Source organism: Dendropsophus ebraccatus, chromosome 3 (assembly GCF_027789765.1).
Source record: "Dendropsophus ebraccatus isolate aDenEbr1 chromosome 3, aDenEbr1.pat, whole genome shotgun sequence".
Taxonomy (NCBI): domain Eukaryota; kingdom Metazoa; phylum Chordata; class Amphibia; order Anura; family Hylidae; genus Dendropsophus; species Dendropsophus ebraccatus.
In genome coordinates, this window is record NC_091456.1 from 156,765,983 (window position 1) to 156,785,666 (window position 19,684).

The 19,684-nt window shown below is 40.3% G+C and overlaps 1 protein-coding gene across 1 annotated transcript in view; it reads left to right on the plus strand.

Moving 5' to 3' along the window:
- The window catches only part of FER (FER tyrosine kinase), a 160,785-nt gene extending 149,610 nt beyond the window's left edge, over nucleotides 1–11,175 (plus strand). The window contains exons 20-21 of the mRNA XM_069962976.1: nucleotides 7,646–7,768; nucleotides 9,257–11,175. Of these exons, the coding sequence (XP_069819077.1) occupies nucleotides 7,646–7,768; nucleotides 9,257–9,399 (266 nt within the window). The 3' untranslated portion in view covers nucleotides 9,400–11,175. The remainder of the gene's footprint in view (nucleotides 1–7,645; nucleotides 7,769–9,256) is intronic.
- The last annotated feature ends 8,509 nt before the right edge of the window (nucleotides 11,176–19,684 follow it).

Genomic DNA, 19,684 nt, shown 5'->3' on the forward strand with positions numbered 1-19,684 from the left:
AACTTTTGGTGCAAACTGCAACACCAGAAAGCTGTTTAAGTGCAACTTTCCCTCTAAAACTTTTCTTCAGACAACTTATGTAACCTTGTAAGAAAACCTTCACTTTATAAAATGATAAATTCACTTGAGAAAATTAGTGCTGAAATAAACTTCATTTAGTTTCATTCCTCTGATGAAGTTTCATCTGTTTTTAAATGCGTTCTTAATCCACATTCACTCAATACAATCAGCTCCATCTATCAGCATAATCAGGTGAAGTAGCCGAAAGATACACCGCGCCCATACAAATCATGTGCCCGGCACTCCACAGACACTTAGAAAAGACTATTAATTCTCTCCACTGCTTCATTTTGGCAAATAACAAAAAAGCGCCAGATCTAATGACGATCACTTGACACCGCTCTTCTGTTTTTTGATTGTTAAACTAATCTGAAGAGCTCGAGCTGTTTGCATTTTACTCCGGCTCATTAGCGTATCAGTGTTTTAAAACCAAGTCTGGCAGCAAGGACCTGGAGGTTGAGAAACTAGATTTGCAAGGAACATCTTGTAATATAAAGTCGTGTCTAGTTTTGCTATTCATTCAGTAACAACAATTTCTTAAGTTTCCAATAAATTATAGCTATGCTATGTATAAGAAATATGATGTTAGCAAGAAGTTGCCTGTTAAAGCAGTTTTTATTTATTATAAAATTGCTATTCTGTAGTTTTTGTGCAGATCTGGCTGCTGTTACCCGTGCATTAGCTCAGCTCTTGAGAAGCTTAATTACATTTAACATATATAGTAAAGAACTGACTTCGGTGAAAAGTGTTAAATTACAGCATGCCAAAGTTTGAAGTGAGTGGGTAAGCAGACAAGAAAACGAATGTTACCTCCAACCGCACATTGCATGGGCTTAATTATGGTCCATTAAACCTGAAAACTAATTTAGCACAGTTGGAAATGATAGAAAGTACATGCCGAATCCGCTGACGTCAAGATAGTTAACACACTGTTGCTGCAATTTGACTATTCACCAAATAGGTTCAATGAAGTTCTAAAAATGTAACAAGAGTCCTCTATACGCCTTAGCAATACAAGAGTTATTCCATTGTACTATGGCAGTTCTGTTATAGTATGGTTTGGTTAGCCACAAAAGTGTTATAGTTTTGCACACTGTATTGGACAATGGGCTTTATGGTACCAAGATGTATGCACCGAAAACGACGACCAGGTAGCGCAAAGAAATCACTAACTGAAGTGGTACATTCACTTTAAGCAAATGCTACATTTAAACCAGAGTTTACTCACTCACTCACCCCTGGGAGCTCACCTACAATCACATACTGCCACCTCCCTAACCTTTCCTCTCACCTGTCCTCCCCCATTCTCCCCAATATGCCATTCCCCAGTCCCAGACCCCAAAGTGTTGTAGGGGAGGGAGGAGCCCCCAGCAGAATCCTCACATATGGAAGTAGACAGGACAGGCTAATATATTATTCTGTCTGTCCAGAAGATACTGGTGATGAAGTAGGAGGAACAGGAGCACTTTTCGCCTCTGCTGTAGCTCCCCAGCAGCTTTCTGCCTTCTCCTTATTTCATTGTAGTGAGTGGTTGGAAGACCTGTGAGATTATGGTCATGTGACGATAAAAACGTCTCAGTTTCTTCAACATTTATAACGACAAAGCCTTCACTGATAGGCCATTATTGGTCTAGTCTCCTCTTTATGATCCCTGCTGTGTGACAATGTAAACCATAGACAACTCCCACTCAGATGGGTGCTGCCGGGGGGCGATCGAGCGGCCGGGGCTGCAGGGGGGCGATCGGTGCTGCCGGGGGGCGATCGAGCGGCCGGGGCTGCGGGGGGGGGGGGGGGGGGCGATTGGGGGGGCGTGCAAGCGATCGGTGCTGCGGGGGGGGGGCGTGTGATCGGTGCTGCGGGGGGGCGATCGGGCGGCCGGGTCTGCGGGCGGCTGGCTGGAGCATATACTTCACCTGGTCCCCGCTCCGGCTTGCTGAAGACATCGGGAACCGCCGGAGCCGGGATCAGGTGAAGTATCCGCTCCGGCGGGGTTAATGGGGTGGGCTGCAGACAAACTCTCAGCAGGGATGTACATCCCTGCTGCGTGTTTGTCTGCCATTAAAAGTATAGGGCCGGGATCTGCAGCGAGTCTCGCTGCAAATACGCAGCAAGGGGACTCGCTGCAGACCCGCCAAGTGGGTTTGTAGCCTAAAGGAGAAGTCCGGCAAAATTTTTTTTTAAAGCATTGTTTTGCCCTTCAAAAGTTTTACAAATCCCCAATATACACTTATTATGAGAAATGCTTATAGAGTGCGTTTTTCCCTGCAATTACTACTGCATCAAGCCTTCACTTCCTGGATAACATGGTGATGTCACGACCCGACTCCCAGAGCTGTGTGGGCTGTGGCTGCTGGAGAGGATGATGAGAGGGATGCTCAGTGTCCCTTTAGTGCCCTGTGTCCCTCAGTGTCCTCTTCAATTTTTTTTAGACCACCAGAAAATTTCATGACTTTTGTGTCTCAGGAGGTGGTCTATACTGAGTCAGCAGACTTCATGTTAATTACAGGATGATATCACCTAGCATATCCCTCTTGGCAGCTTCAAGACCCTTTCCAGTTCCATCTGTATGCTCTTCTGTATCAAATCACATATATAGTAGTTTTACACATCCCCTAAGGCTGTGTTAGCACATCGCAAAAAAAAAAAAAAAAATTGATGTGATGTTTTTGCTTTGATGTTGTTTTACTACAATTGTACAAATCTGGTTAAATTGTGTCATTTGTAGCCCAGTTTTGGAAAATCAGAGCAAAGATGCAGAAAATGTGCGCAAAAGGCAGTAAAAATTAAATGTGTCAGCACAGACTTTACACCTTTTGATTATAGTTCAAATGATTTTCTCCTTACCGCAACATATCTCTCCCCTCAAAGACACTTTGAGGGTGCGTTCACACGTCTCTCAATGGGCAGTAATTGCGCAACACATGAATGCCCCTTATGGCTTAAACCACGCACACACGTGCAACCCGTAATATACATCCCATGTGCTGGCTGCATATCGTGATTTGAACACAGCTGTAAATGGGACCTGCAACATGATAATGAGTTATGAAGCAGTGAGCTCCTGAACAGCTAGAGCACTACGCTACCGTACTGACACAGCTCTGTCGGTTTTCTAGTGTAGTTCTCTGACCATTGGGAAGATTACTGCATCAAAATGAGTTACAATCATTACAGATAAGTGAACAGTCAATGGTATGCAGCCTGCACAAGAGCGGTAAACAATATGGCATATGCAAAACTATCATAAAAGAGCACTTTCAAACTTTTATTCCCTTAGCTTATACTTGTTTGTCTGTTGTTGTTTTGGTGGTTGGTAGAAGTGTTACATCAACTGGACTGAAATCCTAGGAAAAATATGTTGTTTTCTGAAGTTGTAATAAATTGTACTACAAGCCACATCACTGTCCAAGACAACAGACACGTAAAAATAATGTGCCATGCATTACAGGATTCTTGACAGACCTTGTCTGCACTGTTGACAAGCACTTATTTTTTTGCTCTGTACAGCACCACAGTGGTGACAGCTTATTAAGTATGCTGTACAGTACAAATTGTAGACTATGTATAGGAGGCATTTGCTTGTTACCATTCTACAGCTTAATTAAGGGTTGCAGGACTGTTTTAAGACATTGGTCTGCCCAGTGCAAGTTATTCATGAGCTGAACAAATGTGCTTGCATACAGTACATTGTAGTGTGTGTAAACAGACCTGTGTTCTCTGCAATTTTTGGATCTGTGATAATGAATATAAACAGTGGTACACATTTATACTTTAACACTACAAAGATTGCAAGGATCATAGCGCCCTCATTAGGAAATATTTGGACATCTCCGCTGGTTAGAGTTGCTTATTCTTCTTCTCTTTCTTCTCTGTTGGCACCAGACTGCCATAAAGACCTCCACAGCTTAATAGTACTGCTGAAAACAACAGTACCAGAAAGTGTGACCTAGACTATAATAGTGGCCAATGTGGTAACCTCTGTTTCTGCTGCACACTGTAACATTGCCCTAACTGTGCATATCAGAGAACCCCCACTGACGAGTACCTACAACCTACACTACCATGTGCCTCCAGTGCATTGCTCTCCATGGCCTCCCTCTAACACAGCTCACCATTTACTCCCTGTTCTCAAACACAGCCTTCTCCCCACTTCCTTATCTTAGACTGCCTCCCATGCTCCCCACTCTGCATTATGCCCTCCCCCCTTTTTTAGACCAGTTTCTCCCTCCTCATATAAATTACACTCACATGTACCTCTTTCTCACACAGACTGCCCCTTCTCTCTCTCTCTCTCACTCACTCACTCACACACACACACACACACTGCACCTATGCTCCCCTCATACTCACACTAGTCCTGTTACCACTTTTTCTAGACTATCTTGACTATAGACTATCTTGCTTGACCTCTTTTTTCTTACAAAGACGGCATCTATGCCCACCCCTTTCTCACACTGTCCCTGTTCATTACTCTAACATTGACTGCCCTATATCACCCTGTTTCCCATATCTTCCTTCTCACACTGTCCCATGTCCCCCCCTCATGTTGCACCTTTCTAACAGACTGCTTCCATGTCCTCACTCTCTTATATAGACTATATCCAGGTCCTCTTCGTCTCACACACACTTTTGAGTTTCCTCATCTCAGAAAGCCGCGTTCTTTTCTCACATAGACTTCCTATATGTCCCCTCCCCACCTCATTTAGACTGCTTCCTTATCTCCACTCAATCACTGTATCAAATACATTGCTTCTATAGTCCCCCTATGTTTTACATAGGCTGCTCCCATGTTCACTCATCTCTCGCATAGACTGCTTCCATGTCCACCCATTTTTCACATAGTGCTTTCATATTTCTCCATGTCCCCCTTCTGTCTCACAGACTGCCCTATTCCCCCTACCCCATTTTTACACACTGCTCCCTCATCTCACAAAGACTGCCCGTATCACAAAATGCTTCCCCATCTCACACAGACTGCTTCCATGTTCCTACCTCTGTCTCACACTTCCTCCACCCCCTCTGTTTCACTAAGGGCCCTATTCCACCGGACAATTATCGTTTGCATAATCGTTCACTTATTTCCATGGAATGATAATCGTTACTTATGATCGCAATAAATACGAAAGCAATAGCGAATAAATACGAACGCAATTACGAACGACCGAACAATGTCTTATTCAATGCGAACGATTTGCGAACGGGCAACGATAAAAATAGGTCCAGGTCTTATAAAGCAATCAACGATTTCTTGTCCGGTCGTTAATCGTTAACTGCATTTCAACCGAACAATTATCTTTTAGATTCGAACGATTTAACGATAATCTGAACGATAATCGTCCGGTGGAATAGGGCCCTTAGACAGGCCCATGCCCCACCCTACATGTGTCACGTAGACTGTGTAACATAGACTGCCCCATGCCACCTCCGTCCTTAGCCATATACATGCTGAGTCACAGCCATCCAAGTGCACAATATAAAAGGAGCTGTCTATTATTGAAAAATACAAAAAAAAAAAGTATACATTCTGAAAAATAAAAAAAAAGTTTTATTGACTTTAGTGGGGCTAATACCATATAGCCTGTTGGTAGGGGTTGAACTCTCTTTAGTAGAAAGCAGTCGTGGTTTTCTAACCCTCTTAATAGGGGCATCATTTTTTAGTAAAGCTGAATGACAGACTTTCATTTCTGGTGACACATGGGAATTAATTTATTGCATGCAAAACAAATAGTTTAGTGCACGTTTTTCTTTTTAAAGAAATTGGAAAAATAATCCTTTTCAAAGACCTCTTATCTTTAGGAAGTGTCTGTGGTCTAGGCAGTATTTATTTCCTATAGTTATGTGATTTATTTTGTGTGTGTGTGTTTGTGATTTTTCACTTTATGTAAATTGGTACTGCAAAGACTTTTACAGGATTAAAATTCAGAATTAGAAAAAAAAAAAAAAAAAAAAGTATATAATTACTCTATGCCCTTTAGAGAAGCAGTAAATGGACTTGTACTCGTCTTGAGAACTCTTAATACAAGTTTGCTATGATGATAATAAGCAAAGGCAGTATAGTACTGTAGAACCAGAAGAAATTAGTGGCACAGCTGGAGCCTGGGGAAAGCGTTCAGCACTCACAATACCGGAAATCTGTATAAAGTTTAATGTGAAAAAGCCTGTAGAAGCCAGAGGATGAAAACTTTCTATGCAGTTTTAAGCTGGATTAATGATTTTCTGGCATGTTCCTATGTGCTGGTTTTACTTCATTTTTGCTGTTGTAGCAATATATGTGGATTTTAATAAAAGCTATTTGGAGGGGATATTACTGTGAGCACTAGAAAACTGTTATTAAAAATTATTCTTATATATTTATACTCTGCAGCTTTTTCACTATGGCAGTGGTGTGGCCTTTAGCCACACATCTTGTTATTATGTACCAATGTTAACACAAAGCATAAGTGTATACAGCATCACTTTACCACGGTCTAGGTTGATGTCAGCTAATACACTATGCTATTTGGATTATACAGTCAGCCATTGCTGCCCGTAGCTGCTTACTGGTATATATATGTATGCGGTGAGTGCCACTTTGTCATGAATACAGGCGATATGTTTGGGAGAGATACTTTCATGTCTCTATTGTTTATGGGGTGTTTATATGACCTCTAAGCTAATAAAGTATTTGAGAGAACTGCTGGCTATATTTCTAAGGGATGGGGGGGGGCAGTCTCACATTGTGTTTAATGCAGTCACTCTTAAATGTAAATGGTCAAAGATACAGATCAGATGCATTTTATCTTTATCTTTGACCATTAACATTGAATAAATCAAGTTGGACTACACGTGAGTGCTGTGGTCATCACAGTTTGTTTCTGTAACATCTACATTCTGGACATAGAGCACCAGGTAGTAACCAGGTGATATATGTTTGGAGTCTTCATATTGTGCCCTGTATTCAGCCTTCTAGTGCTCAGGACTATTTCAGTGAGTTTTTTGTTGACTGTTGAATGTAGGCACTTCAGCCGTTGTTGTTTTTTTAATAAAATTTTTATTTTCCAAAAATCTATCTTGTACAAATTACATTATTACAGACACCTATTACTACCCCACCCGTTTTTGCTGAGAGACACAGAAACCATTTTCATAAAATGTTATACAACCTTCCAATTCATCTATATTTGAAACACTCGGCGATATCCATTTTCTAACTTGAGCGTAAAAGAACTATCTTATTATTTTTTTTTACCACCTAACGTGATGCTTTTAGTCCAGGTGTATCACCTAATAACATTTCTATAGAAGAAAAAGGAATTTCCACCTTGGATCTTTGCACAATTCTGGCATGAACCTCTTTCCAAAACTTTACCAGTTTTCCACAAGACAACAACATATGAATATGGTCAGTTCATTTCTCACCACACTGGAGGCAGTTGTCCTCGAGCATTTTTTTAATCTTATATAGGAAGGTTGGTGTTGCATATAATCTATTCAGCCATTGTTATTGTTGGGAGGAATAATTGTGTCTGTGGTAAAATAAGTAGGAGATTTTGTCTTGATAATAGTATTATTAATCAGTAACCACTGTTTTGTTTTTTAACTACAGGACGATATAGTTCTGAAAGTGATGTATGGAGCTTTGGTATTCTTCTGTGGGAAACATTTAGCTTGGGAGTGTGTCCTTATCCAGGCATGACCAATCAGCAAGCTCGGGAACAAGTAGAAAAAGGTAAAATAAAGTCCGTTTTACCATGACATAATGCTGTATTTTATTTTTCATGGAAAATAATTAGAATGTTAAATACTAGCGTGGCATTAGTGTTTTCCACCATTACACAATTATAGCACAGCCTAAGGGTCCTATTACACTGCGGCAGGACAGTGCACTGATTGACTGAGCGGGACGTCAGGGAGCCACAGAAGCACGCCGGAGCGTGGACTGGTAAAGTATTCCCTGGGCAGCTGTGAGTTAAGGGGGATGGGGATTTACATACTCTCAGCAGAATGAAAAACCTGCTTCGGATATGTAAACAAAATAAGAACATAGGATCGCTGTGGATTTCGCTGCAGAACGCACATTGTGAAGTCCGCTGCGATCCTGTACGTGTGAAGTTACTGAAATTAAAGGACCTTGGTACTTGCCTCTTAATGTGATGAAATGTCACATTCTAGAGGTGCCATATTACTTTGTGAAGTCAAGCAGGCAGCATAAAAACTAAGGCCGGGTTCACATATATCAGGGCGTCTGGCATCAAAAATGCATCAGTTGTCATCAGGCATCCTATATTTTTTTCATTAACCATCAGACACGACAGACAGAAACGCTGCAAGATGTGTTCTTCCATCCGTCATGTCCAGCAACCAGATTCAAGCACCAGATATTTGAATTTATATATGAATGGGATTAGTTCCTACCGCCACTTTGCTACTGCATCGCGGGGGAAGAGAGCTGGACAGCTGGATATATGTGAAGAGGACCTAAGTGTTTTAAAAATCTATTTGGGGTTGGAAAAAAACAACAATGCTTTGTATAGATAGCATGTTGTGTCCAGAATGTGCATAGTCAAGACCATGAACATTCAGAAGTCTTTATATACAAATGACAACATTTGACATACCTATTGCCTGTATGTAAATAAATATAAATGTTAAGTAACATAGATTTGCAAAAGGAAGTGTATGGCAAAGGACCAGGTGGAAGATTGAAACAATGGAGGAATTGGTCCTGATTCCTCTCAATGCCCCAGAACTGTCGCCTTCTTAGTTTATGTTAATAACTAGAGATGAGCGAATCGGGTTAGAGTCGATCCGAACCCGAACGTTCGGCATTTGATTAGCGGGGGCTGCTGAAGTTGGATAAAGCTCTAAGGTTGTCTGGAAAGCATGGATACAGCCAATGACTATATCCATGTTTTCCACATAGCCATAGGGCTTTATCCAACTTCAGCAGCCACCGCTAATCAAATGCCGAAAGTTCGGGTTCGGGTCGACTCAAGCATGCTCCAGGTTCGCTCATCTCTAGTCACACATTCAGTTCAGTTATAATTTCCTCCTGATCACAGTAGTATCCTCCAACTAATCTAATAACATTATATAGGTTTCTTGTCGGTTATTTTATTTATTTTTTAAGCTTTACATTTTGTGTTTTGTTTTATGATTTGAAACATACAGAATTACATGTTCCCTCATTTCCTTGTAATTCACTTTTCTTTTGCAGGGTATCGGATGTCTGCTCCACAGAAGTGCCCAGAGGAAGTTTTTAAAATCATGCAACGATGTTGGGAATATAAACCAGAAAATCGCCCGAAGTTCATTGACATGCAGAAAGAGCTTTCTTTAATCAAAAAGAAAATCACATAGTACCAACCCCACCGCTGGACACTTACCTTGTAGCATATTAGTTCTGTTTGGCATATTTGTTAAACACACTGCATTTACCAAATACTGCCGTCATCTTGTCTAGTGAATCTGCATGTGCCTTTTTACTGAAAAGCAACACGATGACCACCTGAAGTCTAACACATTGTCCTCTGAAGGTGCCATTCATGTTATAGTGTGGTGCACAGATTCTAGACCTTCATTGTTAAGTCTCTTTATAACCCTCTTTATACACCTTGTAGGAGATACTGGAGGTTTCAGTCTAGGCAATGGCACATAATCGCTTGGACATATCCCTTATTATACTTTGTACTTTATTGCAGGAATGTTACTTCCTGTCCATACATACAGTTTAGTTAGTTATCATGGGCCAAATATAACATAAAAATCCTAATTATGTTGTGCACTATTTTTTTTTATTATTATTTTATGCGTATGATATGATATGCAATACTTTTGGTTAACCGAAACTTTTTGGGAAAAAAAACTAATAACATGAATAACATCTCCACCTAGAAACAAAAAATAACACCAGTAAATACCTATAAATAATATAAAAGCTCTTAAATCCTGTTGCCGTGAGTTTCTGGTTTTTTTTACGATTTCTTTCAGCTGTTTTTTGGTTATGGTTATAGTCCTCTGTTTTCCAAAAGTGACAATGGGAAGGAAAGATGTTGATGCTCCCACAGGAGTTGCCATCCTTCTACTCCTCAGTGGCAAAAGTGCCTAGAAACACAGTGGTCAAAGTAATATATGTGTATGTGTGTGTACATTTATATATGCTCACACAGTTATATTCTTCATTCCAGTTTAAAATCCACATTTTTTACTTATGAAAGTGTTATTTTTACTGTACCTTTTTCACCCAATCAGATATTGTATTCTTAATTGCAGGACACGGCCATAGATTAATCTGAGCTCTTGGATGAGTTAACTTTCTTAACATGTTAAGGTCCCCCGTTCACCCTATACTTGTGGTGGCCATACCGGCCGCTCACAGCAGGTTTGGCTGTCAACATATGTTGTATAGTGCTTTCCCAACCTCACCGACATAATGTAAAAATCACTGCGCAACTCCTTTGTACTTGGGGAGATAAGCCACAGTCAGAGCAGATTGGCGGCCATGCTGAATGTTACCGTGTATGGGGAGGACAGAAGAGAGAAATTAAATCTGGACAATTGTTTGGGTATCAGTAATGAAACCTTTAGGATCTATTCACACGTCCGCAAATTTTGTGGATCTACAGACTGAATACCTGTCCTGGATGGTTTCCCCACCCGGCATCATGTATCAATATCATGCCGGCAGCAGGGAAACTGTTTGAATCTCCAGAGCACTCCAGAGCCACAGAGATACAAACAGTTTCCCCCCTGCCGACATACAGGGAAACCATCCAGAACAGGCATTCACTGTGTCTGTAGGTCAGCAAAACTTGTGGGTGTGTGACTGCAGCCTTAGACCTCAGGAAAGCTTGCTAGATGGGGCGACTTTGTTTTATTTATCAAGCGTAATTCATTGTTTGCAATTAAAGGTCACAATAATAATTTATTTGGAAATTAAATGTTCTACCTAGACAGCTATAAAGTTGTATGACCGTGGCAATTATTACAGCTGTTTTAAAGAAGTTCTACTTTTGAACGTTTCATGGTTAAAATCACTACCAAAATGGTGTATTTTTGTAGGTAATGTCTTTTACTGAGCAAACCTATACGTTTTACTCCTCATATTCAGAATAAAAATACAAATCCTGCTGCTTTCTTATTGGAATCGCAGTGTGGTTCATCTGCACCTTACAGATTCCTGTAATTTATAGATGCTAAGCTGTTCACTTGTATCAGAGTTTCCAACTACTGTGTGATCACTGAATTCCAGCAGAATTTTACTAGATATTTGAAGAAAATATTTAGCAAAGAGAATTCAGTTATTTACAGTATGTATTCATTCTGCTGTCATAGCTTTTATTCTTAAAGGGGTATGTCTGCAAAAAAAAAAAAAAAATTAATGAGCTGGTGTCAGAAAGTTATACAGATTTGTAAATTGCTTCTATTAAAAAAAAGTCAAGTCATCCAGTACTTATAAGCTGCTGTATGTCCTTCAGGAAGTGTTGTATTCTTTCCAGTCTAACACACTGCTCTCTGCTGCCACCTCTGTCCATGACAGGAACTGTCCAGAGCAGTATAGAATCTCCACAGAAAATCTCTCCTGCTCAAGGACACAGGTGGCAGCAGAAAGCACTGAGTCAGACTGGAAAGAATACACCACCTTCTGTAGGACATACAGCAGCTGATAAGTACTGGAAGGATTGAGTTTTATTAAATAAGTAATTTACAAATCTTTATAACTATCTGACACCAGTTGATTTGAAATCAAATTTTTTCACTGCAGTACATTTAAGGAAATTGTGACTAGTATGATGGAGCGTTCAAGTCTATCCTAACAATAATTGAAATATTATGGAATTTGGTTGTCTTGGTGGCAAGAATAGAAGTTTGCAGACTGTTTTTTTTTGCCGTTGGCAAAACACCAATACCCTGGTGTGAATAAACCTTCAACTTTAAAATATGTTGTGCAAAAGTGGAGTTCTATTATATCTTATAAAGTTCAGTAACAACTAATGTTACGAAACAGTTGTCTTTTGCTCCTGCCTTATGTATATACGCTTTACATTTTTCCAGTACTCTATTATATAAATGAACAGTGGGCAAAACTATAGAGAAAACCATTCTCCATCATGTATTAATTATACCGTAATTACTAGTGAATTTAAACTGCAATGTCTGGTACCAGGAACTCAATGGGGAGAGCAGGTTGACAACTTTTGGATTTAATTAAACTAATTACAGCAGTCATCTCCAGCTTTATACATGGGCTGTATAAGAGATGATTTCCTCTGAAGGGCAAAGCTTATATATATATGCAACACCTCAGATAGTTTCTGCCATTTGGCACATCCATTGATGGTATTAATCATGCAGAAATAGGTATTTTAAAGCCTAAAATAGCAAGGATTTAGTGGTCACTGTAAATTACTTTCATATTCCTTACTGGTTAGAATTCACTTCATTCACACCACTGGGTTTAAAACTATATCTGATACGTCCTGTTTTGTCTGTGGTGGTAAGAGGAGGCTTCTGGAAAGTGATATGTACAGAATTACAGCGACAGGTCACTGATAATGACAGCTCCCCGTGGAATGACCAGGAAACACGGCCGTTTTTCCTGGTCATTAGTCGATTGGGATTGAGGTATCTCTAACCACTGGCAGCAAGCTTGATGATTGGGAGAGTGTAGTATGGTTTATGATATAGCTCCCTGTGCTACTACCCTTCAAAGGTCACACAGTGCACTGAGTAATGTTTCACATTCACATCAAGGGGACAGGGTCTGTCTATTGTCATCTTTGTCCATGACGCTTGCTGTATAAAGCATGTCGCTAAATGCTGTTAAAACAGCTTTGGGATGATGGCAGCCACCATAAGAAATTCTGACAGAAAATAAAATCAGATTAGTTGACACATTCCCTTTTAAGTTAGTATTTGAATGTGAAGTGCACTTAAAGAAGCAGTTCACCCCAAAAAAATTTTGGCCCACCACAGCTCCGCCACCCCCCCCCCCCACGGTAGCCGCTGGCATGTATACTCACGGAATATGATCGATGTCGCGTGGCCCAGCTCCGTTCCCGTCCCGCGGTGCCGTTCAGATCTGGTGTGCGCTCACTTCCGCCGGCGCTGTGACTCCTCTTCTCTTTGAACGCCGGAAGTCACGCGCTTCCATAGAGAATGCATGGAAGCGAGTGACTTCCGGCCTATAATGACAGCTCAGAGAAGAGGACTCACAGCGCCGGCAGAAGTGAGCACGTACCAGATTTTAACAGCACCGCGGTACCGGAACGAAGCTACACCGCTGGACATCGATCATCTTCCGTGAGTATACATGCTAGCGGCTACCGGGGAGGCCAACATTTTTTTTGGGGTGAACTGCTTCTTTAACTCCTGTGCCCTTTCTTGCCCTTCCTATATATATCATTGTTTTCACAGGTTGATTTCACAAGGTGTATTAGTCACAATTTTTTGTCCATATTACAATTGCAAGTACTAGCCTGACTATAGGTTTTATGAACTGCTCTGCTGCCACCTCTGTCCGAGACAGGGAACTGTCCAGAGCAGTAACAAATTCCCATAGAAAACATTTCTTTCTCTGGACAGTTCCTGTCTCGGACACAGATATCGGCACTGTGCAAGATTGGAAAAAAAATCCTGCATGACATACAGCAGCTGATAAGTAATGGAAGACTTGATATTTTTCAATAGAAGTAAATTACAAATCTATATAACTTGAAAACACTTGATTTGGAAGAAAAAGATAATCCCTTTAAATGGTGGTCTCATACACATAATGCTTTTAGTGCCTTTTAAACCATCCCCCATGCTAATTAGCATTGTATATAAAGATGAAAATGGGAATAAGAGAAGATGGATGTCATGGTAAATGACTATAGTGAAAACAGTGGTGACAACTGCATTACCTTAGTGTTAAAATGTTTGAAGGAAAGCTTCCCGATGGAAAATGATGTATGTTGGTAATATGGTTTGTTTGTAGCATATTTGTCTGTATCCACAATCTATCTCCAGGGCAAACCCATTGTGAGCTGAGGCAGCATTGTTATGGAAGGAAACTTGTATTGTGGTTATTTCAGCAAATTGTATTAAGCCATGTAATTAGATTGTCCTTAGTAATACAGTGGGACCTTTATTAGCTGTGTTAATGACTGCAGCTTGGGATATTAAGCTGTATGCTGTCCTCCAGCAAGCACTTACAGCTGCATTGTTACCTTGTACTCTGGTGGAACTGTGTCATGGAATAAGCACTTCATAAATAGAACATTTACTATATGTAGGACTATGCAGGTGAACCGCTGTTCTTTCCAGGACTGGGTTTTAATGGTGACAGCACTTGCAGGGCCAGAGACACGGTTCCTATGTAGAAACAGTGTTGCCCATGGAAAGCATGGTCCGAACTTGCAGAGGTTCGGGTTCGGCTGAACCCGAACGCTCGGCATCAGATTCCCGCTGTCTGCCCACACCGTGCAGCGGGCAGATACAGCGGGAGGACCGCCTGGAAAACTGGGATACAGCCTATGGCTATGGCTGTATCCCAGTTTTCCAGGCGTTCCTCCCGCTGGATCCGCCCGCTGCACGGAGCGGGCAGACAGCGGTAATCGTTGCGGATGGTTCGGGTTCGTACGAACTCGGTTCGGACCATCCCTAGTTATATGCCATAATGCAGAATCTGGTTCCAATTAAATCCATTTTATTGACGTACACAAAAACATGGTTGATCAAGTTTTTCAGCTTTTTTTAGTTTTTGTTTTTAAATGCTGACTGTATAACTAAGCTATCCTCCTATGTGTGTTAAGGCACATTAACCCAAAAATCTATCTCTTATTATATGTTAGTTTAAATTCTGTATATATGCTACATCTGCTGTGTCCGTCGTTGATTCATAGAACCCCTCCATCCCTTTGCAAAATCTGTAACAGGGCGCCCACCAGTGACATGTCATTTATCATACTGATGGTTTGTTATATAGCAGATGTCCTTTGGCCCACTAGGCATCAAAGCCCAGGTGTGACTGATCCCTCTATTCCGCCAGTAGCTGCGTGCCTATCTTTCTGTTACCTTACAGTAGCTTAGCATTAATTAGATCGCTGTTGATTATTAAATACATAGGTTTAAATGTAAAATGCGACTCTAGCTCTAAATGCATTTTATTCAGTCTTAGATGTAGAAGGCTATTTGCAATATTAGGGCACTGGAGCTACAGGTAAAAAATACCTGTCAGACCCCCTCTAAAAACTGCAAAAAAAAATCTCATGGCAGGGGACGGCGGCCTTATCAATTTCTTATACACCGTACCCACTTAAAGACCTCTTAAGACTTCTGGTGGATATGTAAGCTAAGAAGATTAGGCATCTTGATCAGTCAGCTTGTAAGGGCCCTATTACACAGATAAAGACTAGGACTAACAGCTGATGAAACCATCATCGGCTAATTATGATTGTTTATTGTAGCCTAAAAATCATCGTCTTCCAGGCATGCATTGCTACATATAATATTAACAATGACAGTGTAAAAAATAATAAAGTTTATACATACCTCTCCACAATCCCCAGTGTCCTTTCTGCCTTGTCCTCGCAGCCCCTGGTGGAACTTCAGAACCGGCCAATCACTGACTGAGACAGGACCGCTGTGGCCAGTGATTGGCTGAGTGGCCTGTCACTTCAGAGACTGGCTCTGAAGTTTCAGTGGCAGCTGCGGGCAGAAGTAAGGAGAGTGTGGGTAGGTATGTACAAACTTTATTGTTTTACACTTTTAAAGCTAGGACTGCACTGACATCGCTAAAGATATATATATATATATATATATATATATATATATTGCTGCATGATTATCAAGCCGGGTAATAGGCTCAGTAAGCCTACTCTTTAGTGGACGGGCCGTGTAATACAGTCCTTAGTGTCAGCAATCAGTGAGTGGTCTGACAGGAATAAATGGCAATGGGAGGTCCAGTCGCCTAATGAAATATGTTCTAGAGCCTTCTGTTGGTAAGTACTTGCACATATTGAAATGTATTTATAACAGGTGCTATAGTCTAAAGTAGGGAATATCTGAAAGAGGATTATTATTTACCTTGATACGGCCCACATTGTGTGTTAAACGTACAATAGATCTATAAAGAGCTGCACACGGTAAAATGGTTCAAAGCACCTGCAAATTGCTCATTCACTCCTCTGTGTTTTCTATGTATTTTAAATGCATAGATGTGAATGAAGCCTCAAAGAACTGTTTGCCTTCTCAACATGAAAGAATAGCTGCCATTACTTTGAGTTGAAGAGCTGTATGCATTTTACAGATTGTTCCCATAATCCACCGATTTAAACCAAACAGTGCAACCTAGTGGGTAAATGAAATGCAAATAGCGTAATCCTTAAATGGCATCTTTTACCTTATGTAACCGCCAGATGTTGTCTTTTCCCAAATCCCTATAATAAATGTCCCTTTTAAAAAATATCCTTCAATTTTTAGTAACATCAAATTGAAAAATATAATAGTGATGTTTCTGACACACACACACACACACACACATATATATTATAACCACAGTGGACAAGCAGATCACTGTTTATATTAACCCCTTTGTTGGAGGAAGGCGAAGCTGCCTTTTTGGGCAGCACAAAAGTGACGTCTGGTTCCCTTAAAGTAGCGAAATTTTGGGGTTTTTTTCTGTTCTGCATGTGTTTTTCTTTCACATTTACAAATGGTGATTAAAATATCTGCACACAGATTTCAGGCAGTAATCTTTGACCTATGATGCCATTGCTCTTTTTGCATGTATAATTTATAAATAGTATTTTGCATAAAAATTTGTGAATGTTCAGTATTAGCAAAGCGCTTCACTACGCTCAGCCGTCGCCTTTTGAACTCCGCTACGCTCTGGATGCAGTCCTGGGAAACTTATCCCAGGACTTCATCCAGCTTTTCCCGGGCATCTGGAGTGGAGACAGCCGGCTGATAAGCCAAAGGCCGAGCGTAGTGAAACGCTTTGCTAGTACTATAGATTTGCTCATCTCTAATTTTGCAGATAACATTTTTGTAGGAGAGCATCAATTTGATGATACAGTTTATTCAACGCCCTTCCATAGTGTTGCAGCTGTGCAGTGTACTACTGTAACGCACTCAATTGTACATGCCATAGCTAGTGACCTGTCATTGGATCCTGTTTGCAAAACGGCTCTGATAAAGAGAAATAGAAAATGCAAAGTATAGCTCTGCTTTGTGCACAGGTTGTTTATATCAGTACACAGAGTTCCTGTAGATCTGTATTGTGCTTTTACGGTAGAACACTTCCATAATATGATATCTGTTTTAACATGTCACTGTTTAATAACTTGGATAAAATCCAACAAACTCTGCATGCCTCTGTATTTTATATGAAGACATAGGGGGACATTTATCAATGGTCCGGCGGAGGCGTACACCAGGAAGAAGGTGCAGATTCGCCCCTTCTCCCTGGCAGACGCCTCCCATATGCCCCGCTCGCCCGATGGGGGGGGGGGGCGTGACAAGGCAGAGAGGAGGCGTGGCCTCCTCCAGCATCTCATTTAACATGATTTACGCCTGCTGGAAGCAGGTGTAGAATTAGGACTCTGGGCGGCTGGCCAGATTCACTAAGAGGCGTGCACCTCTTAGTGAATCCTGCTGGGGGAAAAGGGGCGGGGCATTATATAAGACTGGCATACTTGTACTCCGATCTTCATAACCCCCCCTATAGAGTGTTATATCAATGCCTGCAAAAGTCTACTGGTACCCTGTTGGAGCTCTACAACTTAAAGGTAATATGATGGCAGGAAAATTTTATGTCAACAAACTGTACAAAGAATCTGTTAGTTTAATATGTTGCTCTAGGTGAGGGTATATGCACACAGAGTAAATGTGGCAGAGAACTCTGCAGGGATTCTGCCGCTCGTCTCCACAATCTCCCGCTTAGCTCTCCGCCTGTGACATAGACTCCACTCTATGGTCAGGCGGATTCCGCCGACATGTCAATTCTTTGGGCAGATGACGGAATCCACCCAATCATGGAATGGAGTCTATGTGACGGGCAGAACTGGAACTGGGGCGACGGAATCCTCGCAGAGTTATCCGTCACATTTACTCTGTGTGCAAGGGTAGTCTATTATAGCCACAGATGAATATTCTTAGTAGCTAAAACAACACAAAAAGTTAAGACATTTGGACAATAGGAGCACTGAAAGAATACAGCAGATACGTTTATATTTTGGATGAGAGCATTCTCCTTAGTTGAGTGATGCAGCCTGTAAATCGCTGCCCTGAGGGGCATGGGGATGTGGAGGAACACAGTTTTTGTTGCAGTTTTGTCTGCTAAGAAATACAGACCTGTAGATCATATAAGGGCATCATGTTAAGCTTATAGATCTGCTTTAAATGAGTGATCTGACTGGAAGCTGTTATGTTTACCTCCAATTTTCAGGTTTGTGAAACATAATATATCAATATGTAAGTATAGGATTACCGGCCTCGAGCTGTTGACTGTTATAATTTAGTCTATAGAGAGTTGTGCCATTCGATATTTCAAAGATAGCTCAAAACTAAAACCTTTCATTGGTTTGAGCAAATACTACACCCTTACTTTGAGCTAATGCTATCCCCATGACTAGTATCAATAAATTTTGCTCCATAGTGGCATGGACAATAGGCCTTTAAGAATTCTTTTATTCCGATGAGACATCAAAAGGCTTCAAAAGGAGCGGCAATATCTTCTATAATCCAATATGTTTTATATTCCGTTCATTCTCATTTTAGTCTTTCAAAAAAATCTTTGTTATAGTAAGGGGTATAGAACATTGTTAGCCAATACCCAATTTAAACGATATATAAATTGTATAAGTCATTACAGCCCTTTACTTTAATTAATAGGAACATTTTCTATTGCATTTTGGTGTGTGTCCATATTTGCCCACAGTGTATTTATGTAAATCCTTTTGTACCCAAAAAAAAAACGAATAATTTTTTAAAAGGTTTTGGACCTTGGATTTGTTTCTTTATAGAAATTGTGACCTCATTTATTTTTTAATAACATTTTTATGTTCAGTTATATTTCTGGTTAAAAACATACTTCAAATAATATTTCTCGTCTCAAACAAATCTATCGGAACTGACTTAAGGATAAAATATATTACATTATACAAAATTATATGCTCAGATTATTTTATTTTTTTCCCCCGGTGGCAGAAAATGTCGTATTTCTAAGGACTTAGATAAGTGATTGATTCTTTTGAGTACTTTTGTTCAAAGTTTGTGCCGGTTTTAAGCTTTAATTTGTTGACTTTTATTTTTTATGCCCCTAAAATAAGTATTAAAAGTTATATCATCTGACTATTCTAAGTCCTAGGATCTTTGGGCTACAATTCTACTGACAATAAATTTGTCTCATTCATATAGAAAATTTTAAGTTAATGGAAATTTGATATCCTGGTTGGTTTGGTTTATATTGCAAAATATCTGTGGAATTTGTTTTTATGCAAATTGTCAGATATTCAATTTACATTTTCACTTTTTGATATATACACCAGCATATTGTTTCTCACATTAACCATTTATTTTTTCACTATACTTTTTGCTTTTTTTATTGTATACAGTAAGATAAGATTTTATTTCAAAATCCTAATTTTATTGACTTAAAATT